The 23,052-nt window shown below is 55.3% G+C and overlaps 9 protein-coding genes across 9 annotated transcripts; 5 read left to right on the top strand and 4 right to left on the bottom strand.

The window, feature by feature from the left end:
- Nucleotides 1–445: 445 nt before the first annotated feature.
- Nucleotides 446–1,414, top strand: CDEST_12778 (Putative fructose-bisphosphate aldolase, class-II, aldolase-type TIM barrel; the record flags this gene model as incomplete). Its single annotated transcript, XM_062928934.1, has 2 exons — nt 446–1,047; nt 1,144–1,414. The coding sequence occupies 2 exons, from the start codon at nt 446–448 to the stop codon at nt 1,412–1,414; spliced, it is 873 nt and encodes a 290-aa protein (XP_062784985.1).
- On the bottom strand, nt 1,087–3,913 carry CDEST_12777 (Putative zn(2)Cys(6) fungal-type DNA-binding domain, fungal transcription factor). The gene is made up of 6 exons (XM_062928933.1): nt 3,703–3,913; nt 2,773–3,619; nt 2,656–2,709; nt 1,932–2,592; nt 1,664–1,852; nt 1,087–1,608 (listed from the first exon to the last, which is right to left on the bottom strand). The coding sequence occupies exons 1-6, from the start codon at nt 3,786–3,788 to the stop codon at nt 1,472–1,474; spliced, it is 1,974 nt and encodes a 657-aa protein (XP_062784984.1). The 5' UTR covers nt 3,789–3,913; the 3' UTR covers nt 1,087–1,471.
- A 189-nt stretch (nt 3,914–4,102) lies between these two features.
- CDEST_12776 (Putative short-chain dehydrogenase/reductase SDR, NAD(P)-binding domain superfamily) lies at nt 4,103–5,153 on the bottom strand. Its single transcript, XM_062928932.1, has 2 exons — nt 4,711–5,153; nt 4,103–4,642 (listed from the first exon to the last, which is right to left on the bottom strand). The coding sequence occupies exons 1-2, from the start codon at nt 5,064–5,066 to the stop codon at nt 4,183–4,185; spliced, it is 816 nt and encodes a 271-aa protein (XP_062784983.1). The 5' UTR covers nt 5,067–5,153; the 3' UTR covers nt 4,103–4,182.
- Nucleotides 5,154–7,061: 1,908 nt separating this feature from the next.
- Nucleotides 7,062–9,688, top strand: CDEST_12775 (Putative major facilitator superfamily, MFS transporter superfamily). Its single transcript, XM_062928931.1, has 7 exons — nt 7,062–7,727; nt 7,814–8,060; nt 8,125–8,204; nt 8,270–8,576; nt 8,648–9,042; nt 9,114–9,257; nt 9,350–9,688. The coding sequence occupies exons 1-7, from the start codon at nt 7,455–7,457 to the stop codon at nt 9,383–9,385; spliced, it is 1,482 nt and encodes a 493-aa protein (XP_062784982.1). The 5' UTR covers nt 7,062–7,454; the 3' UTR covers nt 9,386–9,688.
- Nucleotides 9,689–10,533: 845 nt separating this feature from the next.
- CDEST_12774 (Putative aminoglycoside phosphotransferase, protein kinase-like domain superfamily) lies at nt 10,534–11,028 on the top strand (the record flags this gene model as incomplete). The annotated part of the gene is made up of 1 exon (XM_062928930.1): nt 10,534–11,028. Exon 1 carries the CDS (start codon nt 10,552–10,554, stop codon nt 11,026–11,028), a length of 477 nt encoding a protein of 158 aa, XP_062784981.1. The 5' UTR covers nt 10,534–10,551.
- A 124-nt stretch (nt 11,029–11,152) lies between these two features.
- On the bottom strand, nt 11,153–12,746 carry CDEST_12773 (Putative protein Rds1). The gene has a single exon (XM_062928929.1). The coding sequence runs from the start codon at nt 12,671–12,673 to the stop codon at nt 11,267–11,269; it is 1,407 nt and encodes a 468-aa protein (XP_062784980.1). The 5' UTR covers nt 12,674–12,746; the 3' UTR covers nt 11,153–11,266.
- A 2,818-nt stretch (nt 12,747–15,564) lies between these two features.
- On the top strand, nt 15,565–16,293 carry CDEST_12772 (Putative metallopeptidase, catalytic domain superfamily; the record flags this gene model as incomplete). Its single annotated transcript, XM_062928928.1, has 1 exon — nt 15,565–16,293. One exon carries the CDS (start codon nt 15,565–15,567, stop codon nt 16,291–16,293), a length of 729 nt encoding a protein of 242 aa, XP_062784979.1.
- A 753-nt stretch (nt 16,294–17,046) lies between these two features.
- Nucleotides 17,047–18,316, bottom strand: CDEST_12771 (Putative FAD-binding, type PCMH, subdomain 2; the record flags this gene model as incomplete). The annotated part of the gene is made up of 3 exons (XM_062928927.1): nt 17,047–17,788; nt 17,917–18,134; nt 18,233–18,316. The coding sequence occupies 3 exons, from the start codon at nt 18,314–18,316 to the stop codon at nt 17,047–17,049; spliced, it is 1,044 nt and encodes a 347-aa protein (XP_062784978.1).
- Nucleotides 18,317–19,410: 1,094 nt separating this feature from the next.
- Nucleotides 19,411–20,235, top strand: CDEST_12770 (Putative antibiotic biosynthesis monooxygenase domain-containing protein; the record flags this gene model as incomplete). The annotated part of the gene is made up of 2 exons (XM_062928926.1): nt 19,411–19,594; nt 19,721–20,235. The coding sequence occupies 2 exons, from the start codon at nt 19,411–19,413 to the stop codon at nt 20,233–20,235; spliced, it is 699 nt and encodes a 232-aa protein (XP_062784977.1).
- Nucleotides 20,236–23,052: the final 2,817 nt, after the last annotated feature.

The following is a 23,052-nucleotide window of genomic DNA, read 5'->3' as shown; positions in this document are numbered from 1 at the left end:
AGCACAATTCTCAAGGATGCGCACTGTTATAGCTTTCCGAAACAGTCTGGTATTTCGCGGTGGAACAAGCCAACAGCTATGGGTACGGAAAATGTGATTCGCGAAGTGATTCTGTTGTTGTAGAGCTTGTAACAACTAAGCAACTGCCAATGTGGATGGTTTCAAACGTCTTAAAAGGCTAGCTGTTAAACAATGGGTAGGCATATATGCCAATGATGAAAACTAGGATGATGCAGTCCAAGATCCCTCCAGTCAAACAACAGGGTTCTCTCGGATTACCCTCGAGACGACGACTATGACCCACTTGCGCCTTCAACCTTGGCATTGTCTGTTGTATAAGAGAAACCTCTTAGGGCCAATAAGCATAGGGATGAGGCCAAGTTCATGTATTGAAAAAAAGATTGTGGCTCACGCGGTAATACTTCCCATCCGAGAATCTATCAACATGATTGTCCCAGCGACTTGGAGAGACAGCAACCGGACCATCCAGATCCTAGCAAAGGCCGAAGCGGGAAGATACGGCGTGATCGCAGCCATCGCATACAACCTCGAGCAAATCCACGGCCTCGTGAGCGCAGCAGAACAGGCCCGCTCGCCTCTCATCATCCAATTCTTCCCCTGGGCGGCCACCTTTGCCGATGGCCTGCTCATCCGCGCCGCCAAAGACGCCGTGTCGCGCGCCGCCGTGCCGATATCGATCCACCTGGACCACGCGCAGGACGAGGCCATCATCCAGCACGCGGCCGACCACCTGCCCTTCGACAGCATCATGGTGGACATGTCCCATTATGACAAGGCGGAGAACCTGTCCAAGACGGCGAAGTGGGTCAAGTACTGCCACGAGCGCGGCATCGCCACCGAGGCAGAGCCCGGCCGGATAGAGGGCGCGGAAGACGGCGTCATGGACACGGCGGGTTTGGAGGCCAGCAAGACGACGCCCGAGGAGGTTGACGAGTTCATCGCGACCGGCGTGGACTCCCTCGCGCCGGCGTTCGGCAACGTGCACGGCGAGTACGGCAAGCAGGGGCCGCAGCTGGACTTTGAACGGTGCGTTTTCTTTTTTCTTTTTCTTTTCTTTTCTTGAAAGAGCCATGGCAGACAACCGTCAATCCCCGGTGATCAAGGATGCTGATGAGTGTGCAGGTTCGGGAGGATACGCACCCAGATCGCCGGTAGGGCGAGGGTGGCTCTGCATGGCACCAACGGGTTCTCGCCCGAGCTGATGAGACAGTGCGTTGCCGCGGGCGCCACCAAGATCAACGTCAACAAGCTGGTGCTCGATGACTATTACACGCACCTCAAGTCTCAGGTTGCGCAGCTCCCACACACCACGCTGATCGAGGAGGGCACGAGCAAGGTCACCCGGCAGACCAAGGAGTGGATGGAGATATGCGGCTCAGCCGGCCAAGCTTGATGGGATGGGGAGGAGGAGGAGGAGGAGAAGAAGAAGAAGAAGGAAGAAGAATCGCTCTTAGACGTCTGATGCCTCCCATCTGGCTTTGAGCTCCTCACCTAGCGGCTTGATAGGCCATCCCGAGCGGAGACGATGGGCTTCCAGCAATTCGAGGACGAAGTTGCGTTCCCTGCTGTCTTCTAGGGGCAATCCGGCTTTTCACACGTCAGAAGATTATTCCCCCCCCCAGCCCAATGGCCAAATACGTACCAATAAAGAGACATTGAGAAGACATGAAACTCGAGGGGTAGTCTGTGGACGTCATACCGATACCGCAGACTCTCCTGACGCATTCCATCAACCGCTTCCGCTGCTTGGTGTACTCATCCAAGCCCCCAAGCGCGGGGACGTGCAGGAGAAGCAAAATGTGCGAGCAATAGTAGACCTGGAATGCCACAGCTACGTATGTGTCGAAGCACATCAGTCTCGCTTTTCTCGCGGTATGAAAAGGGTCATGTTAATAAAGGGCTCGTCTTACCAAAGGCGGGAGGGTTGATCCAGATGGGCTCGAACACGTCCTCCGGCAAGCCCGCGAACGGCAGCGGCTGGAACTCGGCCGTCAGATGCCGCCTCCAGTCCTCCAGCGTGTCCCTGAGCGCCTCCGCCGCCGCGACCCTCGCCAGCGGGTCTTCCCTCCCCCGCTCTGTCTCCTCGCGGGAGCAAAAGGCCACGATCTGAGCGAAGAAGTAGACGGAGCGTGCGGCGAGCTCGTATGGGTCCAGCTCGTCCAGCGTCCGCAGGGGCCGCCAGAAGGTAAAGGGGCGCCGCCGCTCGCGGAAGGCGGCCCAGACGTCCTGGCAGAGCCAGGCCCACCAGACGGCCTGCTTCAGCCCGAACGAGTCGCCGTGGATGCCCTGCGAGCGCTGGATGCAGAAGACCCCCTTGAGGTGCCTTTCCCAGTCCTGCCTGGAGCCGTCGAGCATCTCGTACGCCGACACGATGGAGCTCGTGGCCAGCAGCTCGAGGCTCGTTTTGTACGTGTCGTACTGCATGGCCTCCTGGATGTAGTGGAGGGTCTTGTAGTAGTATCGCAGCGCGTCGTTTGGGCCCTGGGCGTCCTTCCCATCGGGGGTCGTGCCGAGAGAAAGATGGCGAGCGGAAAGGGCGAGAATGGCGTTCATAAGCCCGATGTTGCGCATCTGAGTGAGTTCAAGAGTACGTCAGTGGGACAGTTGGTACCGAACGACAGATGAAGGCCATACTGCAAGTTGGGGCACAAGCGTGCCAAATGGCCTGCTGGGTTCGAACAGGTCCATCTAGAAGTAGATGCTGTTGTCAGCTTTATGAAAGAAGCGTAATCGGTGTTTATATCCACTTGCCCATTGACTAACGTGTAGCACAAAGTTCTGGAAGACTTTGTGTTCCTGCGGTAGAATAGGGAGTGAACTCGCCGATTTCCAAGCCTGCTTCTCCAGGCGTTGATACTCGTCCAGGTTCGGGGCTCTCTCGTGCAGGTATGGATGCGACGTGCACAGCGTTGGCGACAGGCCGTCTCCGGTGTTGTTCTGCGAAGACCGTCCCACGGCGGGCGAGTGCGCCACCACTGAGCTTCCGAAAAGATCGACTGCGTCAGCCTGGAAGTTGAGACTCGAAAAGTCGAGTTGTTGCATCGAGGCGTCCTGTAGGAGGAGGTCAACCCATATTGCCGTGGCGTTCTCGAGATTGGCCCCGAGAGAGCTGGAAGTCAGCGCCGGATCATGGGGCGTAGCACCGGTACACGGAGGATCTTCTGCGCTTTGCACCGCGACTTGTGGTTGCAGGGTTGGTGCACTAGCGACGGCATCATTGTATGAGGCGTGGATGTTATCGTCCCCGGGGACTTCCCTTGGGGGATTACCGCTGGCAGGAGTGGCCGTGGCCGGAAGAGGCTGTTCTGGCTCCCCACCTGTAGTCGGTGGGGAGGATATCTGCCCAGTAACATCGTTGATGACCGGTGGACACCCTAAAGGCGATGGGCTAGGTGAGCGAGATTGAGACAGCCCCGACCCCCTCTCAACAGATTGTCTCGAGACATCTTCGTTGCGAGAGCTCACTGATACTGGGCCAGACCGCTCCCTGTTGAGCGGGCGCCTCTGGACGTACGCACAAGTCCGTTTGGTCCTTTCACAGCCGCCGCACACGGGTTTCTTCTCGTCACACTTGACATGACGGCGGCGGCATGTCGCGCTGGCAAAGGAGAAGCGAGTTGTGAGCAAAACCCTCAAGTGTCGTCGTCAAGAAGGGTGGTGGCACTTGGGAAAGGTCCTTACCAGCCCGTAGTGTTTCTGAGTCCTCGGCCACGCGAGAGTCGACCTCGGGTGAAGTAGCGCTCGGTTTTCTCGTCTTCGGTCCCCATAGTGGGTTCCCTTGTGCCATTGAGAGAGTCGTAAAAAAGCCAGATCCGGTAGGTGATGGGGGACCGCGCGGGAGGACAGCGATGGCTTCTATCGGGAGATCATCAGGTTGGGTAGTTTCTGTGGGAACGTATGACGAGGTTAAGTGGCAGAACACTGGGCGAGTTGAGCATGCGGGGTACCTTGAGGAGACCCCGCATTTCAGAGACGGGGGGGCCGACCCGGAGTTCCGGGGTTCCTGAGTCCGGCGCCGGGGCCGATGACCGGTGTCTGGTACCCCCCACCATAATAGGAAACAACTCGCTTTTTTTCTCAAGTAGAATTGTATTTTTCACACATATTATATCGTGATTGGTTTTCCATGCTCAAATTACGTATACAACTCGCTGTGGCATGCTATTGTAAATGCACATACATGCCCCCGTCGACCAGCACCTGCGACCCTGTCATGAACCCGCTGAGCTGCTCACAACCCAAGAAGACGGCCGGCCCAGCCAGATCGTGCGGCTTCCCCACGCCCATCGGGATGCGCTGCTGCAGGTATTTGCGCTTCTGCTCGTTCTGCATATCCTCCTCGGCCAGCTGCGTGTGAATGGTGCCCGGCAGCAGGGCATTGCACCTGATGCGGTGCTTGGCCAGGGCGACCGCCATCGACTGGATCATCGACAGGACCGCCGCTTTTGTGGGCGTGTAGTGCGTCTGCAGCCCTCCCCCCTGTAGTGCGCTGATGGAGGAGATGCCGATGATGGAGCCCCCACGGCCTTGCTTGACCATTTGGTTGGCTGCCGCTTGGCACGAGTAGAAGGCGCCGTTGATGTTGACGTGGATAGTCTTGTCAAAGAGTTCCTTTTCGAGCCTGCGTAGGTTTTCTGTCAACGAGGAGATGCTGGACACTAAAGGGCCAATTGTTAAGTAGGTGCGTACGTGAGAAACTCGGCCGGCTTAAATATGCCGGCATTGGCAACAAAGATGTCGAGCCCACCCCATCTCTTGACCGCTTCGCCCACGAGCGCTTTTCCGGTGTCCGGATCCGTCACGTCGCCGGCGAGTTCCATCAGCTCGCCCGTCGGCAAGTCCTTGGGCGCTGTTTGGCGAATCTCTTCGGCTTCGTCAATGAGGCTGAGCCTGTGCTTTTCGTCGCGTGGGAGGCCCAGGTGGTTGACCGCGACGTTGGCGCCCTGTCTGAGGTACTCGAGCGTTATGGCACGGCCGATGCCTGTTGTGCCGCCGGTGATGCAGGCTGTCTTGCCCTTCAGCAGCCGCCAACTGGCTGTAGTCATTTTTGTGGATGGTGACGGGTTCGGAAGGGACTGACTCTGCAGTATTACGGAAGAAACCAGGGGAGGAACAGTGAACGAATAACAATTCTATGCAGTCCGAGTTGGAATGAATCACGGCCCAAACAAGGTTGCTTGGGTTGTCAACTGGAATTGTCTACCCCGCACCCTCGTCTCGAGGGAATCCGACAACACATACGGCAGCGGGGCAAAGATGGATCGTTATCAGTCGCCAATGGAAGGATATGCAGTCTTGCCTTCTGTCACGTTTTTAAACTCGGTTAACCCACACCGTGAGTTAACAAGCTTGGGCATAGACTCGGGGCCATTTGAGTCTGTGTTGATCTCCCTTGACCGGCATGGCAACTATGTAGTTCAAGTCAAACCGGAACCCAATTTCGGAACGACTTCAGGTGGTTGTTCGCACCACGCCATAAGTCAGAGTGACTGTTCTTGTTCTCCAACAGGACAGGGGAAACATGTGCGACACTAGAATAGGAACAGGATAGCTTACGCTCTGTTCGAGTGACTTGACTAGTCTGTGATTTGCGAAAGACCTTCTCACCCGTGTTGAGCGCTGAGAACGCCGCAGGTGGCATCCATAAGTCGTTGACCTATCAATTCCAGAATGCAAACTGGGGGGTCGCTGTGTGGCTTTATAGTGATGCAGACGCAAAATGTTACCTATTCGGACAACAAGAAACATGACACGGTCGCAATAATGTCGACTACGATGACGGCATGACACACCAGTCGGGGGTAGCGAAGCTGTTGTAAAAATAGACATTGCTAGTCAAACCTGCGTTTTTCGTAGGGCTGCATATATGTTTTTCGTAGTGTTCATGCACTCCGGGCTGCTGGAAGAGCCGCCCCCCCCCCCCATCGACCTCAGGCAACTGCTGTAGCCCAAACCCAGCGCGTCTTTAGCTGTCCTAATTTTGGCGAATCTGTTGTTGCTTACAATGTTCCCTTCCGTACTGACGAATCGGCGAAAAGAGTTGATGGCGAAAGTGGCTCACAATACTCCCCTTGGGGGCCGGGTATGTCATCCTACCGAGCCAAGGGAACACGGGTGGCAACCCTGCCGGCGTGCATGGTGCATGACCGACCACACCTCTTTCGGGTGGTTCTACAGACATTTGTATCTGTTTCCCAAGCGATTTGATGTATTATTATGCTGCGCGTTTTCCCGCAGGACACGATGCAAAGCGTCAAACAACGTGGCTGTGACTGCAACCGACAACCAGGCTGATGGAATTCCGACACACGAGGGTGTAACTGCATGTCTGTCTACCTATCTAAAGAGGATGGTGGGAGGGGGGGGGAATCCTTGTCCACTGCTCAAGTTGCGGTTAGCTTCTTCCCGGGCAGTCCGGTCCAGGCCCAGTTCCCCGCGGCTTTTCTTCTCACCATCGCCGATAGCAATGGCCGAATCCCGGTTCTCCGCTGTTCGCTTGTGACAGAGAATCGATTCACGATAAGAAATGACGGTGCCCTGGTAAAAGCTGCCACCTCCCCCCCCGCTAGACCGTTGCTTACTGTGTTCGTCGGGCCGTGAAGCAATTCTCTCCACAACCGAATCCTTCAACGTCCATGTTCACCGTTACACAATCTCATTCTCTACAACAACCGTGTAGCAGAATCCAGGAGGGGGCGTACTAACGATGTGTTATTTTTAAAGATGTCAGGGCTATTAGACCCGTAATGATATTCTCAGCCATGAAGCCACTCAAATGGTAACAGAAGTTACCTGACTGTTTGGCACGTGTTCTCTGCTTACACCCCCTGTTCAACCGTAGGAATTGAACCCACGTTTTTCCTACTTGCGCAGAATAGTAATCACCGCTTTCCTTCAACTTCCACTATTTTCAGAGTCTCGAAACGGACTTTAGCCAGTGACCACTAGGGCGGGGGGGGGGAAAAGCAACATAGCCCCGGAAAGTGGGAAGATGCAAAACGAAAAAAAATTTGTCCGAAGGTCACCCCCGCCAAGAACTGCGAGGAAATTGAGCCCGCCGTTTGCCGCCTTTCTCCCTTCAACTCACCGACGTGGGTGACTTGTAATCCGCCCCGGGAACCGAGTCCCGTCTCTCGGTCGTGTATCTTAGTAAACCGCAACAGCATCGCCACAGTCACTCGTGATCGCTGTATTCTCAAGAGATCGAGACAGGTGACGGGTGAGGGATTGTGTGTCTGACTATGGCATAATGAGATCAAGTTTCCAAGTCACCAGAGCGATGATAAAGCTTCTCACAATCCGCCCAAGTTTCGGTTCCCTTCCACCGGTAACACATTTCGGATTCTCAAAAGCTCTCGCAACTCTCACAACCTCTCACAACCTCTCACAACCTCTCTCACAAACTCACGCCGCTCAAAACCTAACGGATCAAGATGAACACATCCACCGAAGGTCACAAGGTTGCGCACAACCGGAACAGCTCCGCCACAGAGCGCAGCAACACCGACAGCGTTGGAACCGACACGAACCCAGATGACCATGGGTTCTCACTCGAGGAGCAGAAGAGGATCATGAGACGCGTCGATGTGCGCCTCGTCACCACCGTCGGGCTCCTGTACTGCTTCTCCGTCATTGACCGCTCTAACCTCCCTTCCGCCGCCGTGGCCGGCATGATCAACGACTTGGATCTGACTGGCAACCGATATGTGAGTTGACAGGCTTTGCTGTGACTCTCCCGGCCGTATTCACAGGTGGTCGTTGGTGTCTTTGGCTAAACAACTGAAACGCACAGTCGATCGTGAGCCTGGTCTTCTTCACGACTTACATCACCTTCCAGCCAATCTCCGTCATCCTTTCTCGGACCCTCGGACCCCGCGCGTACTTCACAGGCATCACCATGCTCTGCGGAGGCATCGTCATCGGGATGGGGTTCCTGACGCATTGGAGCCAGATGGTTGCTTTGCGGGTCGTTCTCGGCGCCCTCGACTCGGGGTTCTTCCCCAGCTGCGTGTATCTCTTGAGCACCTGGTACACCCGTTGTGAGTCGCTCTGTCCACCGTGGATGGCGGTATGGGGTTTGAGGAGGCTGACGGATAAACACAGACGAGGTTGGGAAGAGGTTCTCCGTGTTCTACATGATTGTGTGCTTCGCTTCGGCATTCGCGGGCCTTTTGGCCTTTGGTGTGAGTCCCTCTACCCCCCAAACAGGTGTTGGTTGATACCGGGGTGTCTGACCGAAATATCGCAGCTCACTCGGCTTGACGGCACGGCAAACCTACGAGGCTGGACCTGGATCTTCGTCATAGAAGGCATCATCACATGCGCCATTGGTGTCGTGGGATACTTCCTCCTGGTGGGATTTCCGGACGCCCAGAAGCGGACGTGGAAGTTCCTCTCCGAGAAGGAGACCGCCTGGGTCATCTCGAGAGTGCAGGCAGACCGCGGAGACGCCGAGCTGCCGGCGTTCAGCGTCAAGAAGTTCCTGAGGGGAGGCGCCGACGTCAAGGTGTGGGCCCTGTCCATCATCTACTTCAACAACGCCCTCGTCAACTTCTGTAAGTCCGGACAGACTCTCATAACTTTTCCGAGCGTTTTGCGGTCCCGCTAACCCCCAGTCCTGCAAAAGCCTTGTCCTTCTTCCTCCCCATCATCCTCAAAGACAACATGGGCTTCAGCACGGGACAGGCCCAGATCCTGACGGCGCCGCCCTACGTCTTCGCCGCCGTCGTCATGTACGCCACGGGCTGGCTGGGGGACCGCTACATGCTCCGGGGCCCCATCATCGTCGGGGACATGCTCCTGTCCATCGTCGGCACGTGCCTGATGGGCTTCCACGGCGACGTCGCCGTGCGCTACCTCGGCGTGTTCCTGGTCACGGCGGGCGCGGTCAGCGCCGCGCCGGCGACCATGGCGTACCAGGCCAACAACATCCGCGGGCAGTGGAAGCGCGCCTTCTGCAGCGCCTTTGTGGTCGGGATCAGCGGGCTTGGCGGGATTGCCGGGTCCCTTGTCTTCAGGCGAGTAGAACACCTAATATCAACTGTGCTGCCAGCAATCCGCAAATGGTCTTGCTAACCCGGAGTAGGAGCCAGGACAAGCCCCGTTACCTTCCGGGACTCAGCACATGTTTGGGGTGTGCGGTCCTCAACATCGTCGTGGTCATCTGCATGAGCTTCTACTTCTACTACTGGAACTCCAAGGCCGAGCGCGGCGAGGTCGAGCTTGAGGCATCGGATGTGAGTGGCTCTCAATGACGCGGGCTCTATAGAACACTGGGCCCTGAGTTTGCTGTTGTCAAGCACTCACTAACGCATACGGATTGGCATAGGAGACGCAAGCATCTGACTTCCGCTACACATACTGACCGCAAGATCCTGCATTCTGGAACAAGCACTGGTGTACAAGGATTCAGTGACTTGAGTTGGTAGTTTGTCGTGACTAAAGGCGCTATTGGAGTTTACGTACTTTTGTTTGGAGGGCGTTATGGTTAGATGGAAGATTTCTGAGATTGTCAGACTTGAAGCTATTTTTACATATAGGGGTGCTTTTCTTACCCGACTGTCGCCGGCAGAGAGACGAAAGTGCGAAAGCACATGAAGCATTGAGGCAGGTTTCTTGAAAGTTGAAGGATTGGTAGCGCGTTTGGTTTCTTTATGAATACATTGTTGGTTCCATTTATGCTTCCAGATCGGCATAAAACAGCACTCTCTCCCTACCTAAGCTACTTGTTTGTTAGGTTGTGTGACGCAAAGGGCATCGGGACGTGTCGGCGTTGTTGCCCTTGAAGGGATAGCTGTGTCCAAGTAAGTTCGGCTGTTTGCGAAGTTCCGTACATAAACAAATGATTCCTCATGAACTGTCACATACGACCATACCCACTGGAAAACTCGGGATCCCGTCCGCTCTCCCATAGATAAGCCAGTGAGGGCCGGATTAGTAGTTGGGTCGGTGACGACCAGCGAATACCTGGTGTTGTATGTCTTCTTTCGTTTCATTTTTGCTTCTCATCACCAGGCTGTACTGATTTTGGCTGGTAGGTGTGACACAAAGGCTAGGCTGGCGGCCGCTAGATGCCAGCTGTCTGCCTTGGGCCGAATGGGGGGCTCGTCCACTGAAGTGACTTCTCACTCACGCCCTGCCCACTGAAGCTCAAGATATATCACCCTTAATCATCACCGCCCGCTTCGCCTGTAGTCTCTACATACCACGCAGCAAGTCAGCCTGCCTGTCTCCTTACACAACGCGCCTACCTCTTCCGCGAGCCGCGATCTTCAAGCGCCTACGGCGACCGCTATGATGAGACGGCCTACCAGTCGAATCACCTATGAAGGCCCAGATCGGGTCCGCAAACGGGGCGATTCCTGGCGACTTCGCAGGGAGGTGGAGGCCATGACCTATGTCCGGCGCAAGACCTCCATTCCTGTGCCAGCCATCATCGACGTCTGCTTAGACGATGACCCCGAGAAAGAAGATTGTTGGTTCGTCATGGAGCGACTCCCGGGACGTTAGCTGGACACCGCATGGCCCGACATGGATGACAAGGCACGCTCGGAGACGATTCGCCAGCTCCGATCGTATCTAGACGAGCTCTATCAACTCCGCCCTTCCGAACCTGGGTTGATCGGGTCCGTATCCGGGGGCCCGTCCTACGACCATCGACTGAGCAACATGCGCACCTGTGGGCCGTTTGCTTCCGTCGCCGAGTTTCACGATTTTCTCGTCGCCCCCGTCCGGAACTGCCCACGCCCCGGATGGGTCGCCAAGTATCGGAGCCAGCTTCCTGATACATACAATGTACGCTTCTCTCATGCCGATTTGTCTTGGGAAAACATCTTGTTCAACGATGCGACAGGCAGGATTATTAGCATTGTGGACTGGGAGATGGCAGGGTATTGGCCGGGATGGTGGGAGTACAGGAGAGCCTCGTTCGGCTCTCGGAGCGAGATATGGTGGATTGAAATCCTGAAGGAAATAAATGACGGAGTTTATGAGAGAAACGGATGTTGACATGGACGTGGAAATGTTTTAAGTTCAGATATGTGAAGGACAATGTTTTTATGTAAATCAACCGTTTGAACAGTGCATGTCGTTAGAGGAACACATCACATCAACGCCTCAATGTTATGAAACGTTATGGGATACGATCAAATATTAAATTATGTTGCTAGTTTAAAGTTCCGAAACTCTACTATCCTCGACTTTTTTACGGGCAAAATTTATACAAGTAGACATCGAGAAACAAGACTTAACCAGCCTGGTACACGGCCAGGGCAGCAACGTGAGGGTTGATCATGGTCAGGTTGTGCGGCGTAACGTAGAGGTCGGCGTCGGTAAGGGCCACGAACATGGTGGAGTTGATGGCCGGGTCGTGCTCCCAAGTGGAGACGTTGGGCTGGATGGTGTAGGCGGTGCGGGACTCAAGGCTGACGTTCATCAGGGGCGAGTAGGTGACGTTCAACTGGGAAACCCAGGCAGCGAACTTGGGCTCGACCACGTTGGTCGCCGTGATGTAGCTGTTGTTGGGGCCGACGGGCACGCCGGGGGCGTCCCACTGGAAGAAGACCTGGCGGCCCAGGTAGGACAGCGGGATCGTGCGGTTCTGGGAGATGGCAGCGTTGCAATCCTGGGACGGGTCGGTGGCGTTGACGCACGACTCGGCGGCAGTGATGTTGGTCGTGGCCGCCGTGTTGGCCCAGCCGCCGGTGGTCTCATTCCAGACGTCGGCGCCGTTGATACGGTACGGGTTCGGCTGGTTCAGGATGTGCAGGGCGGGGAAGTTCTGCCAGATGAGGCGGGTCTGGCCGGCCGGGCAGCTGGAGATGTAAGGGGCCAACAGGGTCCAGGCCCAGGACTGGGGGATGCCGGCGGTGTGCCACTCGGGCATGGGAAAGAGACCCTCGAACTGGCGGAAGATCATCTGCTGGCGGGCCTCAACGGTGATGCTCTGCAGCAGGAGCTGGGCGGCGGGGCCGGAGTTGAGGTGGGGGAGGAAGCCGTAGACGCCGGCCTCGCCCCAGCGGGTGAGCTTCTGGTTGAAGTCGATGTACTCGCGGAGGTTGGAGACGGGGTAGTTGTAGGTGCACTGGCGCGGGGCCTGGGGGCCGAGCAGGTTGGTGATGACGGTGGCGTGGCCAATTTCCTGGTCGGCCATGTGCTGGAGGAGGAAGCGGTCCTCGGCGTTCAGGCCAAGCTCCGCAAAGTCCGCCTCGGAATAGGTGTCCAAGCCCCAGTGGAACAGGTCGAGCTCGATGTACTCCTGGTAGAGGGCGAGGGCGAGGGACTGGTAGTCAAAGTCGCTCTGGACGCGGTAGACGGGGGCGGAGCCGTTGGTGCCGATGCCGCCGGAGGGGGTGTACGGCGCCGGCTGATCGCCGTGGAGCTTGCCGTCCGCGGGGTAGTCGTAGGCGTCGTCCGGGGGAGGCAATATGGGCACCGCGGACGCCAGGACGCTAGTCGAGATGGCACCCGTGGTGGTCGGCGAAGGGCCGGTGTAAGGGCCGTGAGAGGTCACGTTCGTGTGAGGGACCTGCGACGGCGTCATGGTCGGCTCCGAAGTGACAGTAGTCTGAGCCTTGGAGACGAACGGCACGGCGAACGCGCCGGAGGCCAAGGCGAGGAGCCCGGCGTGCTGAAGAAGGCTTCTGGGCGCCATACTGTGAACTGAAGTCCTGAAATCCCTAAATTGTTGGGGATGAAGGAAATAGTCTGCTGAGACAGATTCTTGATTTTCCACGCAGGAACAACGAAGGGGTTATATACTCTGTTTTGGTTCAAATGGGATGACTGGGGACACGTGGTGATGATGACCGCATCTCCTGGCCAGATCAAATCGATGATTACATCGATGTGCCTCAACAAGATGCCTAGATCCCCGGCTTGCAGGCAGATCTTTCACAATTTTTTGCCATCAAGGATGAGTTCATACACGTGGAGAATTCGGAGCTACAGTCCCCTCCCCCCTGTCGCCGCGGAGCAATTCCGAAGCTTGTTTAATCTTCGACACGTTTACAACGTGGACGTTCAAGTCGTTGGGTGTAATGGTGCCGTCATCGGCCGTTGTGGGTTAACGGGGGGTGGGGGAGGCAACTGAGGTACACACACACACATACACACAAACCCACAGCCCGCCGAGATCGCGCGGAAATACGACATGGGATTCCTCATCGTAGCGCCGGGAAAAGTGGTTCTGTCTTAATGGTATTTCGACAAATAGCCCTGTCACCATCATCAGTCCGACGTCAGGAACACCTCACGGAGTTATCTCCGGGGGTGTCGGGGTGGGACGAACCGTTTTAGTGGAGCTGGAAATCCGGGTCCGTGAGTGGATGCGGCCGGCACACCGATGACGCTTACATTGGACGAACGAGGCTCCTTCTCGGCAGAGGAGGGAAAGAGAAGGAGGAAATTCCCCGGTCCGTGGTGCCTTGCTGTGGGATGGGCGGGAAGTCAATCGGGCAGGATGAACTACCCACCAACCTGCACTCATCAGTTCGTCCACCCCCATGTGGTCGATGAGCTAATCGGTGCTGCTGCTGCTGCTTGGCGTGAGAAGTGATGAGCCTCTCGAGACCGGCTGCTTGGCTCTGCCAGCCAGGATGGCGCCCCGGATGTTAAGCTCCGGAACCCTGTAGCAGCTACCATGGCACTATAGTAGGTGAGACTCCAAGTTTTCCAGACTGCACACGTCTACTTCCGTAATGAACCCAGCACGGGGACAAGCTGGGTGGGGTGGTCTCTTAAGCCAGCCCTTTCAGGTACCGGATGATAACGATGCTCCTCATCTAACTGTTTTTGTTGCGCCGGCCAGATGGAAGTCTGAGTCACTAGGGCGATCGGTCACCGAAAGGGAAAACCCCAGAGATCGAGATGCTCTAGCGGCGGTTGTGAGTGAACACGAGTAGCTTGCCTGCTAACCATCTCCGGCGACCTTTGTGCTCCTCAAAAATTCCTTTCTGCAATGCAAATTCTGATCCGCTGCACAATGTACCGATGCCAGTTGATCCCATGTTAGCTGCTTGCTGCCGCGTCTATTCCACGCCTTCAAACCCTGACTAGTTACATATGCCACCCCTCAAGTCCTGAGCATCACGCCCACAAAGCCTCAATCGCTATTCGCTTCCTGCAGATGCTCTCTACGCGCTCTCACGTTACACGAGCAGACTGGCGGCTTGGGAACCCTCGGCAGTCGTCCAACTCGACAGGATTGTGTTGCGGGCTGCAAAGCGCTGGATTCCAAAGTTTTCGGTATCGCTTTTGTTGATTCGGTCTCGCTTTTGTTGATTCGGTCTCGCTTTTGTTGATTCGGTCTCGCTTTTGTTGATTCGGTCTCGCTTTGGTTGATTTCTTTTGGCACCGTTATAAATGACTTGGGTTTTCTCCCCGGCCGACCCAGAAAGACACTTGAGTATATAAAAAAAAACCCCCACACACTCTACTGGCGCCCGTCACATCCCTGGTTGACTCTTAAGTCATAATGCTCGTTACGCCCGTCGCTACTTGTGTCATTTTCCAAGGAAAGGAAAGTGTATATCTGCCCGTCAGCCACCATGAAGACAAAGAATACATCAGGCGTTCGACCTGGAGAGTGGGCCTCTGCCAGATCTAGTCACCAATCACCAAGGAAAAGAAGAAGAATAAATGTCATTGTGCTACACTATCAAAACATCTGTTATGCCGGATGATGATACACTGACATTTGAAACCTTAGGCAGCTTAGTGAATGAATGTATGTTAGCAAAAGAACGCAAAGGGGATGCTGGGGCACAGGAGAGGACAAAGAGTCTGCGAACAGAGTCAACACTCGAGAGCACTGTAGGGACTTAAACACATGAAAAGAAGCAGCTTCTCTACATGTTCGATTTTTACTTGGCAGACTTGGCACCGGCTTGAGCGACTTTGAATCAATAGCAGCCACTTGGTAAGCTGAGAGCACCGCCGTCCCATCCCGCTGGAGTTGAGTAACGCCGTATCATCCCGCCGGAGATGAGCGGCCACGGCCGCTCCGTGTCGCAATATGTAGAATATCAAAACAAAGACAGTACGGGGAGATGATTCTTATCTTTGCCAGCGAAGGGTGGGGATTGCTCGAGTAGAAGCATTGCTATTTAATTTCAAGTTCTACTTGCACCCAAGGGTGTCCCCTCGACCACGGCAAGGCCCCAATGCAGAGTAGTAGCCAACAAGAACAGGCTTGTATTACTCCTAAATAGCTTCTAATGAGGTCTTTGAGTGCTTTTATTGCCTGAAGCTGCAGCGATATTAGTGGCCTCTTACACTACCTACTCTAACAGACAAGTAAGTTGTAAATTGCAACACTTGCATGAACTGGATCCCTACCGACGATAGGATTCAAATCTGGGATGATCTTGCTAACTGCTGTCTTCCACGACCGCACGTGTAAATCAGTGTGTCTAGACACCTTCACTCATATAAGTCCTTACTTTTCGGTGTGGCCAGATCGATTTATCCCAACTGGCTTCCATTGCACAAGTCGTCCGTCACACTCATTCTCTTTGCAACATACTCAGTCTACCTGTGCCCAACATGATCTTTCTCTCGGTATTTCAACATCTAATCCTCTTCTTGGTCGTGTGGCAAGCCCAGGCCCAGGTTACGTCCCGCGGATTCAAATTCACTGGCAAAAAGAAAGGCCGAAGTGGCGGTTGCAGCGCAGAGGATGTCGCCGTTGTCCTAAAAGAATTAGAGACTGCCAAGGAGGCCGCCGAAGTCGCCGCCCGCCACCTGACCAGCTATCCTTATTACTATGCTTTTCAATCCCCCAACCATGCGTACTTCCAGGGCAAGAACTTGACGCAAGCGGCCAGGACGATGTACCGTCGCATCGCCCGTATTGCAGACGGGTTTCACTTGGACGACAAGTTCCGCATCGAATGCCGCAGCGAGCTCTGCGCCATGTCAGACGACGACACCATCGCCGCCACGATGGAGAGCGCCATGCGCGTCATCTTGCCCCCGAGCCTGTGGTTGAAGAGACCCAACGATGCCGTCATAGCCTTTTGCGAGCCGTTCTTCAAGACAAAGGGCCTGGGCAGCGGGACAGATATTGTCTCCACCGAGCTGCGCTTGCAACAATTCAAAGAGGAGCTTGACAAGGTCAAGCAGAATCCGACAGTGGGATTTGACTCGGTGAATATGCGCAATGTCGGTAATATGAGGAGCCAGATTGTGTTGCACGAGCTGGCGCACACTGCCTATGCATCCAAGCCGATAGCGGAGGCACTGAACCCTACAGCCTGGGTAAAAAACCTGTAACTTACATCCCCTCCGTTTAGCAGGTTAGACCTAGAGACTACTGCTAACATGATAAACACAACAGGATTACAGACCATGCCTACTCAGCAACAGACTGTTTTTACCTTGCTCGCGGGTCATGGGATACAAGAACTTTGAGAAGGCCAAATGCGTTGGAGGGAGCAAAGCGGGCTGCTATGAACGCAGAGAGTTGGGGCCTGATTGGAATGGGAATTTACATGTCCCGGGAGTTGGGAATTTCTAAAATACCTATTCCGTGGGTACCAGAATCAGCATGGGCACCAGAATTTGACACATAATCCTGCTTGTGTAGCAATAAGTATTTTTTGCTGCCTTGCATACCACACGCCCACACACGTACGATGTAGAGTTTATTGAGCTCCAGCTAAGATAGGCTATGAAAAGCTCTTATGTCTAGATTCTATGCTAACCTTATTGATTTATACCTTAGTCTTCGAAAAACCTATAAGCAAGATCCAATTATACTTATTTTTATCTCGAACTATTCCTTCTCACGTTTGCAGTTTCTTGTAGAGGTTAGTAGTAGGCTATCTCGAAGCTCATTCCTCCAAGTGTCAAGGCTCCTATCTTTATGTTACAGCCTAACCAGTTAGGTGCCGGCCAGCGTGACTGCTTAGTGCAGAACAGGGGATAATGATACAGGTGCATCGTTACTAGTTACTAAAGCGTTTGCTTTGTGCCACATCTAGTGGCACTGACTTGCCTGTAACACTTTGGTAGCTCAGTCAAGGCCTACTCTTGGTAGCATAAAGGTGTGTTATCAGGCTGGGTCCGCTCAAAGTGTGAGAGGGAGTCGAAGATGAGAACCACTATGGATAGGTATAGGTAGGTATTTGCATTCGAATCTGACCTCCGCAAGCCTTGACTGCGAAGACCCTCGTAAAGCCGCCAACTCCCGTGGCAGATTGTAGGCATGGGAACGCCGCCCATGCCAGTGCGCACGAGCTTGCCGTTGGGCAGCACGACCTCCATACCGCAGCACATGCTATAGTAGTCGCCGTACGGCGTTGCCGAGGACGGAGCCTTGGCCCACGGGCACGGAGAGCCAGAGGTGCTCGCGCAGGTTGTGCCTCTCAAGGTACTCGTGCAGGTCGCGGAAGCAAAACCACCGCAGCCTCGAGCAGCGCGTAGGCGCGGGGGCGGCGCCGCCGCCGTAGCCGAAGTTGCAGCCAAGCGAGATGGGTCACAGGGGCATGACGAGCTCGTTGCACAGGGCCACGAGGGCCCGGATCGTGACGACGGCCGAGGTGACGAACCGCGTCTTCTCGTAGAGCGGGAGGTGATCGTGCGACTTGGGCTGGGTTGAGGTACGAAGCGCCTTCCAGGGGCCCGTCTTTGGGCACGACGCGGACGTTCTCGGCGCCATAGATCTCCTGGGCGCGACGGATGAAGCTTTCGAACAGCTCCGGCGTGAAGTTGGGCGGCAGGACTACGAGTTCCGGGATAGGAGCCATCGCGAGGGTTGTTGGAGAGCCTGATTAAGTGGTCTTTACAAGGTACAACACGGAACAATGCAAAATGTCGCTGGGTACAAAGCAAGAACATGGTGGAAGCGGATCTTTTGATGTAGGGGCGCGGGAAAGGGCCAAGAATGCAACTTACACAATCTCGTTTGGAGGAGAGATTTTATTCGCAGCGTGGCGTGAGAAACCTCCGGCTCTCTGGGTGGTCTCAGCCATGTCTGACATAACAATACCGACTACCCAGTCGACAATATCTTCTAGTAAATACTCAACTTTGTCTGCGCCACGGCGGGAGATGGGACGGCGGTGGCTGAACTCAGCTGGGCTGGAGATACCATGATCGAGAGGAGTTGTAGGCTTGAGGAGTTTTATTAACTCGACGTGGCCAACGTCGTGGAACAAGTTTTTGGGTTAGATCAAGGATAAGAACAGCATGGCGATGCGAAGAGGCAAACAGGAGTTTCGGCAGCAGTAGATATGCCTTCGGACGAAACACACGGCGATCTGCGAAGGAGATCTTGTCCTGAAACGTCATACATATAGAAGAAAAAAAGTAATTTTTTTTTAAAAAATTTTGAGCACACAAAAAACACACAGACAGCCGTTCCCGCCGTTAGCTGACGGTGGAACGCAAGCACGCAGATGCGGATGCGGATGCGGTTCTGACAGGGTCTTACCGCTGCCTCGGGAAGGTCGCCCATGAAACAGACCCGTCTGGCGTGAATCCTTGCTCCACAGGACGCGTGATGGCGGAGGTTGGTTCCTGTCAGCTGCCTGCCTGGGCCAGGACATATCCGAGGCTTTCGCTTTCTTCCGGAGTATGCTGGATCAACCTCCGTCATCTCAACTTCGCGTTTCCGGTTCCCAAACTGCCAGATGTCCAATGGCGTACTTGACACACACACACACACACACACACACACACATCATAAACCATGACTGTAAAAAACAACGCGTACATTCATCCCAGTAACAGCCCTAGGCAAACTTGAGGGGTTGGGGGCTGAGGGGGGGATGCAAATCTTCCTGCCGGACGAGCAGCTGGCGAAGTTTCGCATCGGTGACCCCAAGTGGACTCATTTGCAGCAAACGGGAGGGCCACACGTTTCTCGAAGGCTTCCTACTTCGTGATTCTGTTCACTTGGCCGTTTGAATCAGCGTTATGATGCCTTGGCCGCTACGTGTCGTTGTGTATATGTCTGGCCGGGTACAGGTCCATGTTGCTGAAGGAGATGAAGCACGAAGCACGAAGCTTTGGTCGAGGGTTCCTACGATAGCCTCAAGAAGATGGAGTGCAACCATAAGCCCCCCCCCCCCCCTCTCCCCCACACCAGCCCAGTTCCGGCCCCTTTGATTTCGGCCGAGCTTGGGCATCCTTCTCGAGAACGTACAGGGCGAACAGCTATTTAAGATTAGGGTTGTCTGCCCGGTACCTCGAATGGGGAAACCGCAGAGTGGTGTATGGACTGCACTTGGTGGACCATTTGACTCATCTCGAAGGAGCCAAAAGGTATATCATAAAGCACTAACGGCAAGATTCCACGCAGCGTGCTACGACTTCGCTCCGCTCATCATACGTGAGTAAGAGTGCTACGCGATAGACATTCGAGCCGAAACCACAGCATACTGGGCAATGGAGCCAGCGCAGCTCGCCACCGCCGTCACCGAGCGGGTGACGATCCCCGTGCTCGGCGGCATCGAGAACTGGAAAGAGCAGCTCAAGTTCATGCTGCAGACCCTCAGCAGGCAGCCTGGATATCTCCGGACGCGCTGGGGCCCGTGGAGCGAAGACCAACAGAAGCTGGAGGTCATGACCGGTACGTATGACACCTTTGGCGTTGATCCGGCAGTCTCTCTTCTCTCTCTCTCTCCCTCCCCCTCTCCCTCCCCACTCCTCAAGGGCAGAGCGAGCGAAGGAAACTGACTCGAGTCGCCGGGAACAGGCTGGATCAATGCGGAAGCGCACGACAAGTGGAAGAAGTCGGTAGACTACACCGAGGCCATGGCCCGCTTCGCGCCCGTGCTGGATGGGGAACCCTCGAGCTGCCTGTTGCAGTTCAGGCCCTACGCACCGCAGGCCGTCATCAACTCCGCCATCGTCGAGACGCTGAGCTTCGACAACTACGGCGAGCCAGACGACAGGATGCGGGAGGTGGTCGAGAGGGCGGCGCGGATGCCGGGCTGCAACGGCGTGGCGAGCGGGTCCTCGCTGCGCCGGCCAAGCTCCGGGAGTGGCAACGGCGGCGGCGGCGGCGGCGGCGGCGGTGGAGAGGATGCCGGCGTAGATGGTACTGGCACCGGCAACGGCACCGACAAGAGGACGTTCGTCGCGGCCATCGGGTGGACGGGCCTCGAGGCCAGCCGGCGGGCGGACAAGACGGCGTACACGGGCGGCATGAAGCCCGAGAGCCACCACGTCGACTTTAATTTTCCTGTCAAAGGGTTTGGAGGATTATAGCGGCTTCTGCGCGTGTCCCGGTTGCATGATGTGGTTGAGCGGGTTTTAGACGCGCGCGCCCCCGTTGTCAACGGGCGGTTTTGTTTATTTTATTTATACCAATTCTTTTATGCCCCCCCTCTACGTTGTATTGTATGTAATAGTACTCACTCTTGTATTCTTTGGGCAACGTTCTTGAGGCGGGTCACACGGGAGTGTTGGGGTTTGGTTGGATCAGCGGAATTTCGCAGAGGGATGCTCAGCGTAATGTCCTTTAGTCGACCATTTTGGGAGAAATGCCCTGCTTCAAAACTTGCCATCGCACACACCTCGTCTCGCTTCTCGTGATCTCTCTCCCGTCTAGTTCATCTGGCAGTGCTAGATGAGCACCACCCAAGAGCTGGAGTTTGGGGAGGGTGAGGTCACGGTGTGTAATATCACGAGGTTTGCGATTGGTCGTCCGGGGCGGGGGCAACGAGGAGGTTGACCTGTTATCCATACGCAGAGAATACAGCAGAAACGGACATTTGGGCGAGTTTTCGACATGGGGGGGGGGAGGTAGTGTATTCCACAGTGTCACCGAGGGCGGCGATCGAAGACACACCAAGCCAAGACCAAGCCACGGATGGCGGGTGGTGGACGAGTATGGAATAGCGCCCGAGTTGTCACAGATGGACGCCACGGCGAGTGCTAGTGCCGGAGGAGGAGGAGGAGGAGGAGGAGAAATCTGGAAGAATTGGAGCTTTCCAGTAATGCAGCGCCTCCTCACTCACGTCTCCTCGGCCCAAGTGAAGTCGCCTCGCCTCATGTCTCTCCTCTGCTGCCGACATCTCGCCTACGTTAGCAGCGTCGACATTACCGGCACGGCCCCCCAATGATACGGTGCCATTCATCGCCGGTCCATTTCGGCCGTCGTGTCTCCCCTGTTGGATGTTTGTTCGACCTGTCCTAGCACGAAGAGCCTTCCTCCACGTAGAATATATCTCCGGAAGAGGAGGGATCATGTGTGTTCTCCCCCCCCTGCGCCTCTACAGACGCTGACTGAGCTTGCAAGATGGCGTTTCAAAACATGGTGGTGTTATGTGTCCGGGGCACACATTCTGCACCTGGTTTGCTCATCGTTTGGCAACCGTCTCTACTTCTCTCTTTTTTTCTTTCTCTCACTCTCTCTTTTTCGGAGAAGTCGGCGTTTGAGTTGCGTTACCCCGAGAACTGCGGGCGATCCAGGTACCAGGCAGGCAGGCAGCTTATTAGTTTGTTCGTTCTCGAGAGCAGGGTTTTCCCTTCGTCTCGCCACGCCGGCAATTGATGTCCTGTACATTGTACAAGTCTAACGGCGAGAGAACGAGTCACAAACACACACACACCCAGAAAAAATAGAGACAGTCAGAGTGAGAGAGAGACAAAGAACAGATTCTCCGCTTCAACTTCGGTCTTTCTCTCGTCTGTCAAGCTGGCCCAGCAGAAGAAACACTCGTCAGTTGCGTCCGTTATAACCGCGTATCTTTGTTGATCTGCCGGTTGATCCCCTAAACATTTTCGCATCGAGCGTTCCCCCCTTGGCAGAAATCACAGTCCCCCGGACTATGACTCGCCGGCTCACTCTTAGCCTTGCTTCATCGACCTCTCGTCGTTTTTCCCTCTCCGCTTACCTGGGCGAATATCTGCTCGGAGGTACCAGACACAAACTTTTCTAATCCCAAGCACAAGAAGAGGGCTGCATGCCTGATGCGCGTTCCGGCTCCACAGATGGGTGAGGAGGGTCCACGTCTGCGTTTCTTCAGCAAACCTTCAGCCCGGCACTTGGCGGCCGGGACCACTGCCGTCGTGCCTGTTGATCCTTTTGTTCTCCTCGGGGGGGGGGCCAATGGGGCACCATCAGTGACACTACGGTGCCGTCTTCGCTTGTCGAGCTAGTCACTTTCCGTCGGCGATCGAGACTAAAGACTAGACTAGACCAGACCCATGGCAGAAGAGACAGACGCCGCCCATCGAGTGTCTCAGTCGGACAGTCTAGCCGCTGCAGATGGCCGATGAGAAGGATGAGACGGGGTGCCATAAGCTCCGTGTGTGTGTGTGTGTGTGTGTGTGTGTGTGTGTGTGCCGCTTCCTCCCCTCTCTCCCCTTTGAGCGACCTGCCGTCTCATATTTTCTCCTCCCCGCAACCCTGTCCAGACACTGCGTGCTAGTTTATGATCGCCGTGCCTGTCTAGTGGCATCCATCTCCGCAGACGCCTCTTCGGCGCCGGACACTTGCCAACAAACGTTCGGGAGCGCGGCGTCCAAGCTAGAGAGGTTGGCACTAATACATCGTACACTACCGGGTTGGGAGGGGGGACCGCTCTTGGGCCCGGACTTGTCGCCTGGCGGGCCAAATGGAATGGGAGCTTTGATCCCCCTCCCCCCTTCGTAGACTCGGCTTTTCCCTCCTTTCCGTGTGCCGTTTACGAACCACGAAACAAAGCCTGTTGTCATCGACGCGGCACTAAAAGAACGCATTTTTCTTTTCCCCCCTTCTTCTCCTACTGAGCCGGGAAAGCCGGGCTTGTCAAAATCGCTCGAAGAAGGGGGAGGGGGGGGAGGAGGAAGAAGAGGAGATGACAGATCTGCCACCCGATGATGCCCATGGATGTTTTTAAAGTATGCTTCTTCCCACCCCCACCGTGATCAACATGGTTCCCAAATGGAAGGGCTGGCATTTTGGTTCGGGTTAGACTGTGCTACCACTGCATCTTCTTCTTCATTGGGTCCCCGCGTCTTGCCTTTCGTCTCCCCTTACACAGCTGCAACACGGAGAGCATCTAGGAGGAAGCATCGCGAGAGGACGGGCGAGCTCAT

This window comes from Colletotrichum destructivum, chromosome 8 (assembly GCF_034447905.1).
Source record: "Colletotrichum destructivum chromosome 8, complete sequence".
NCBI lineage: Eukaryota > Fungi > Ascomycota > Sordariomycetes > Glomerellales > Glomerellaceae > Colletotrichum > Colletotrichum destructivum.
This window is presented reverse-complemented; position numbering and strand designations above follow the sequence as displayed.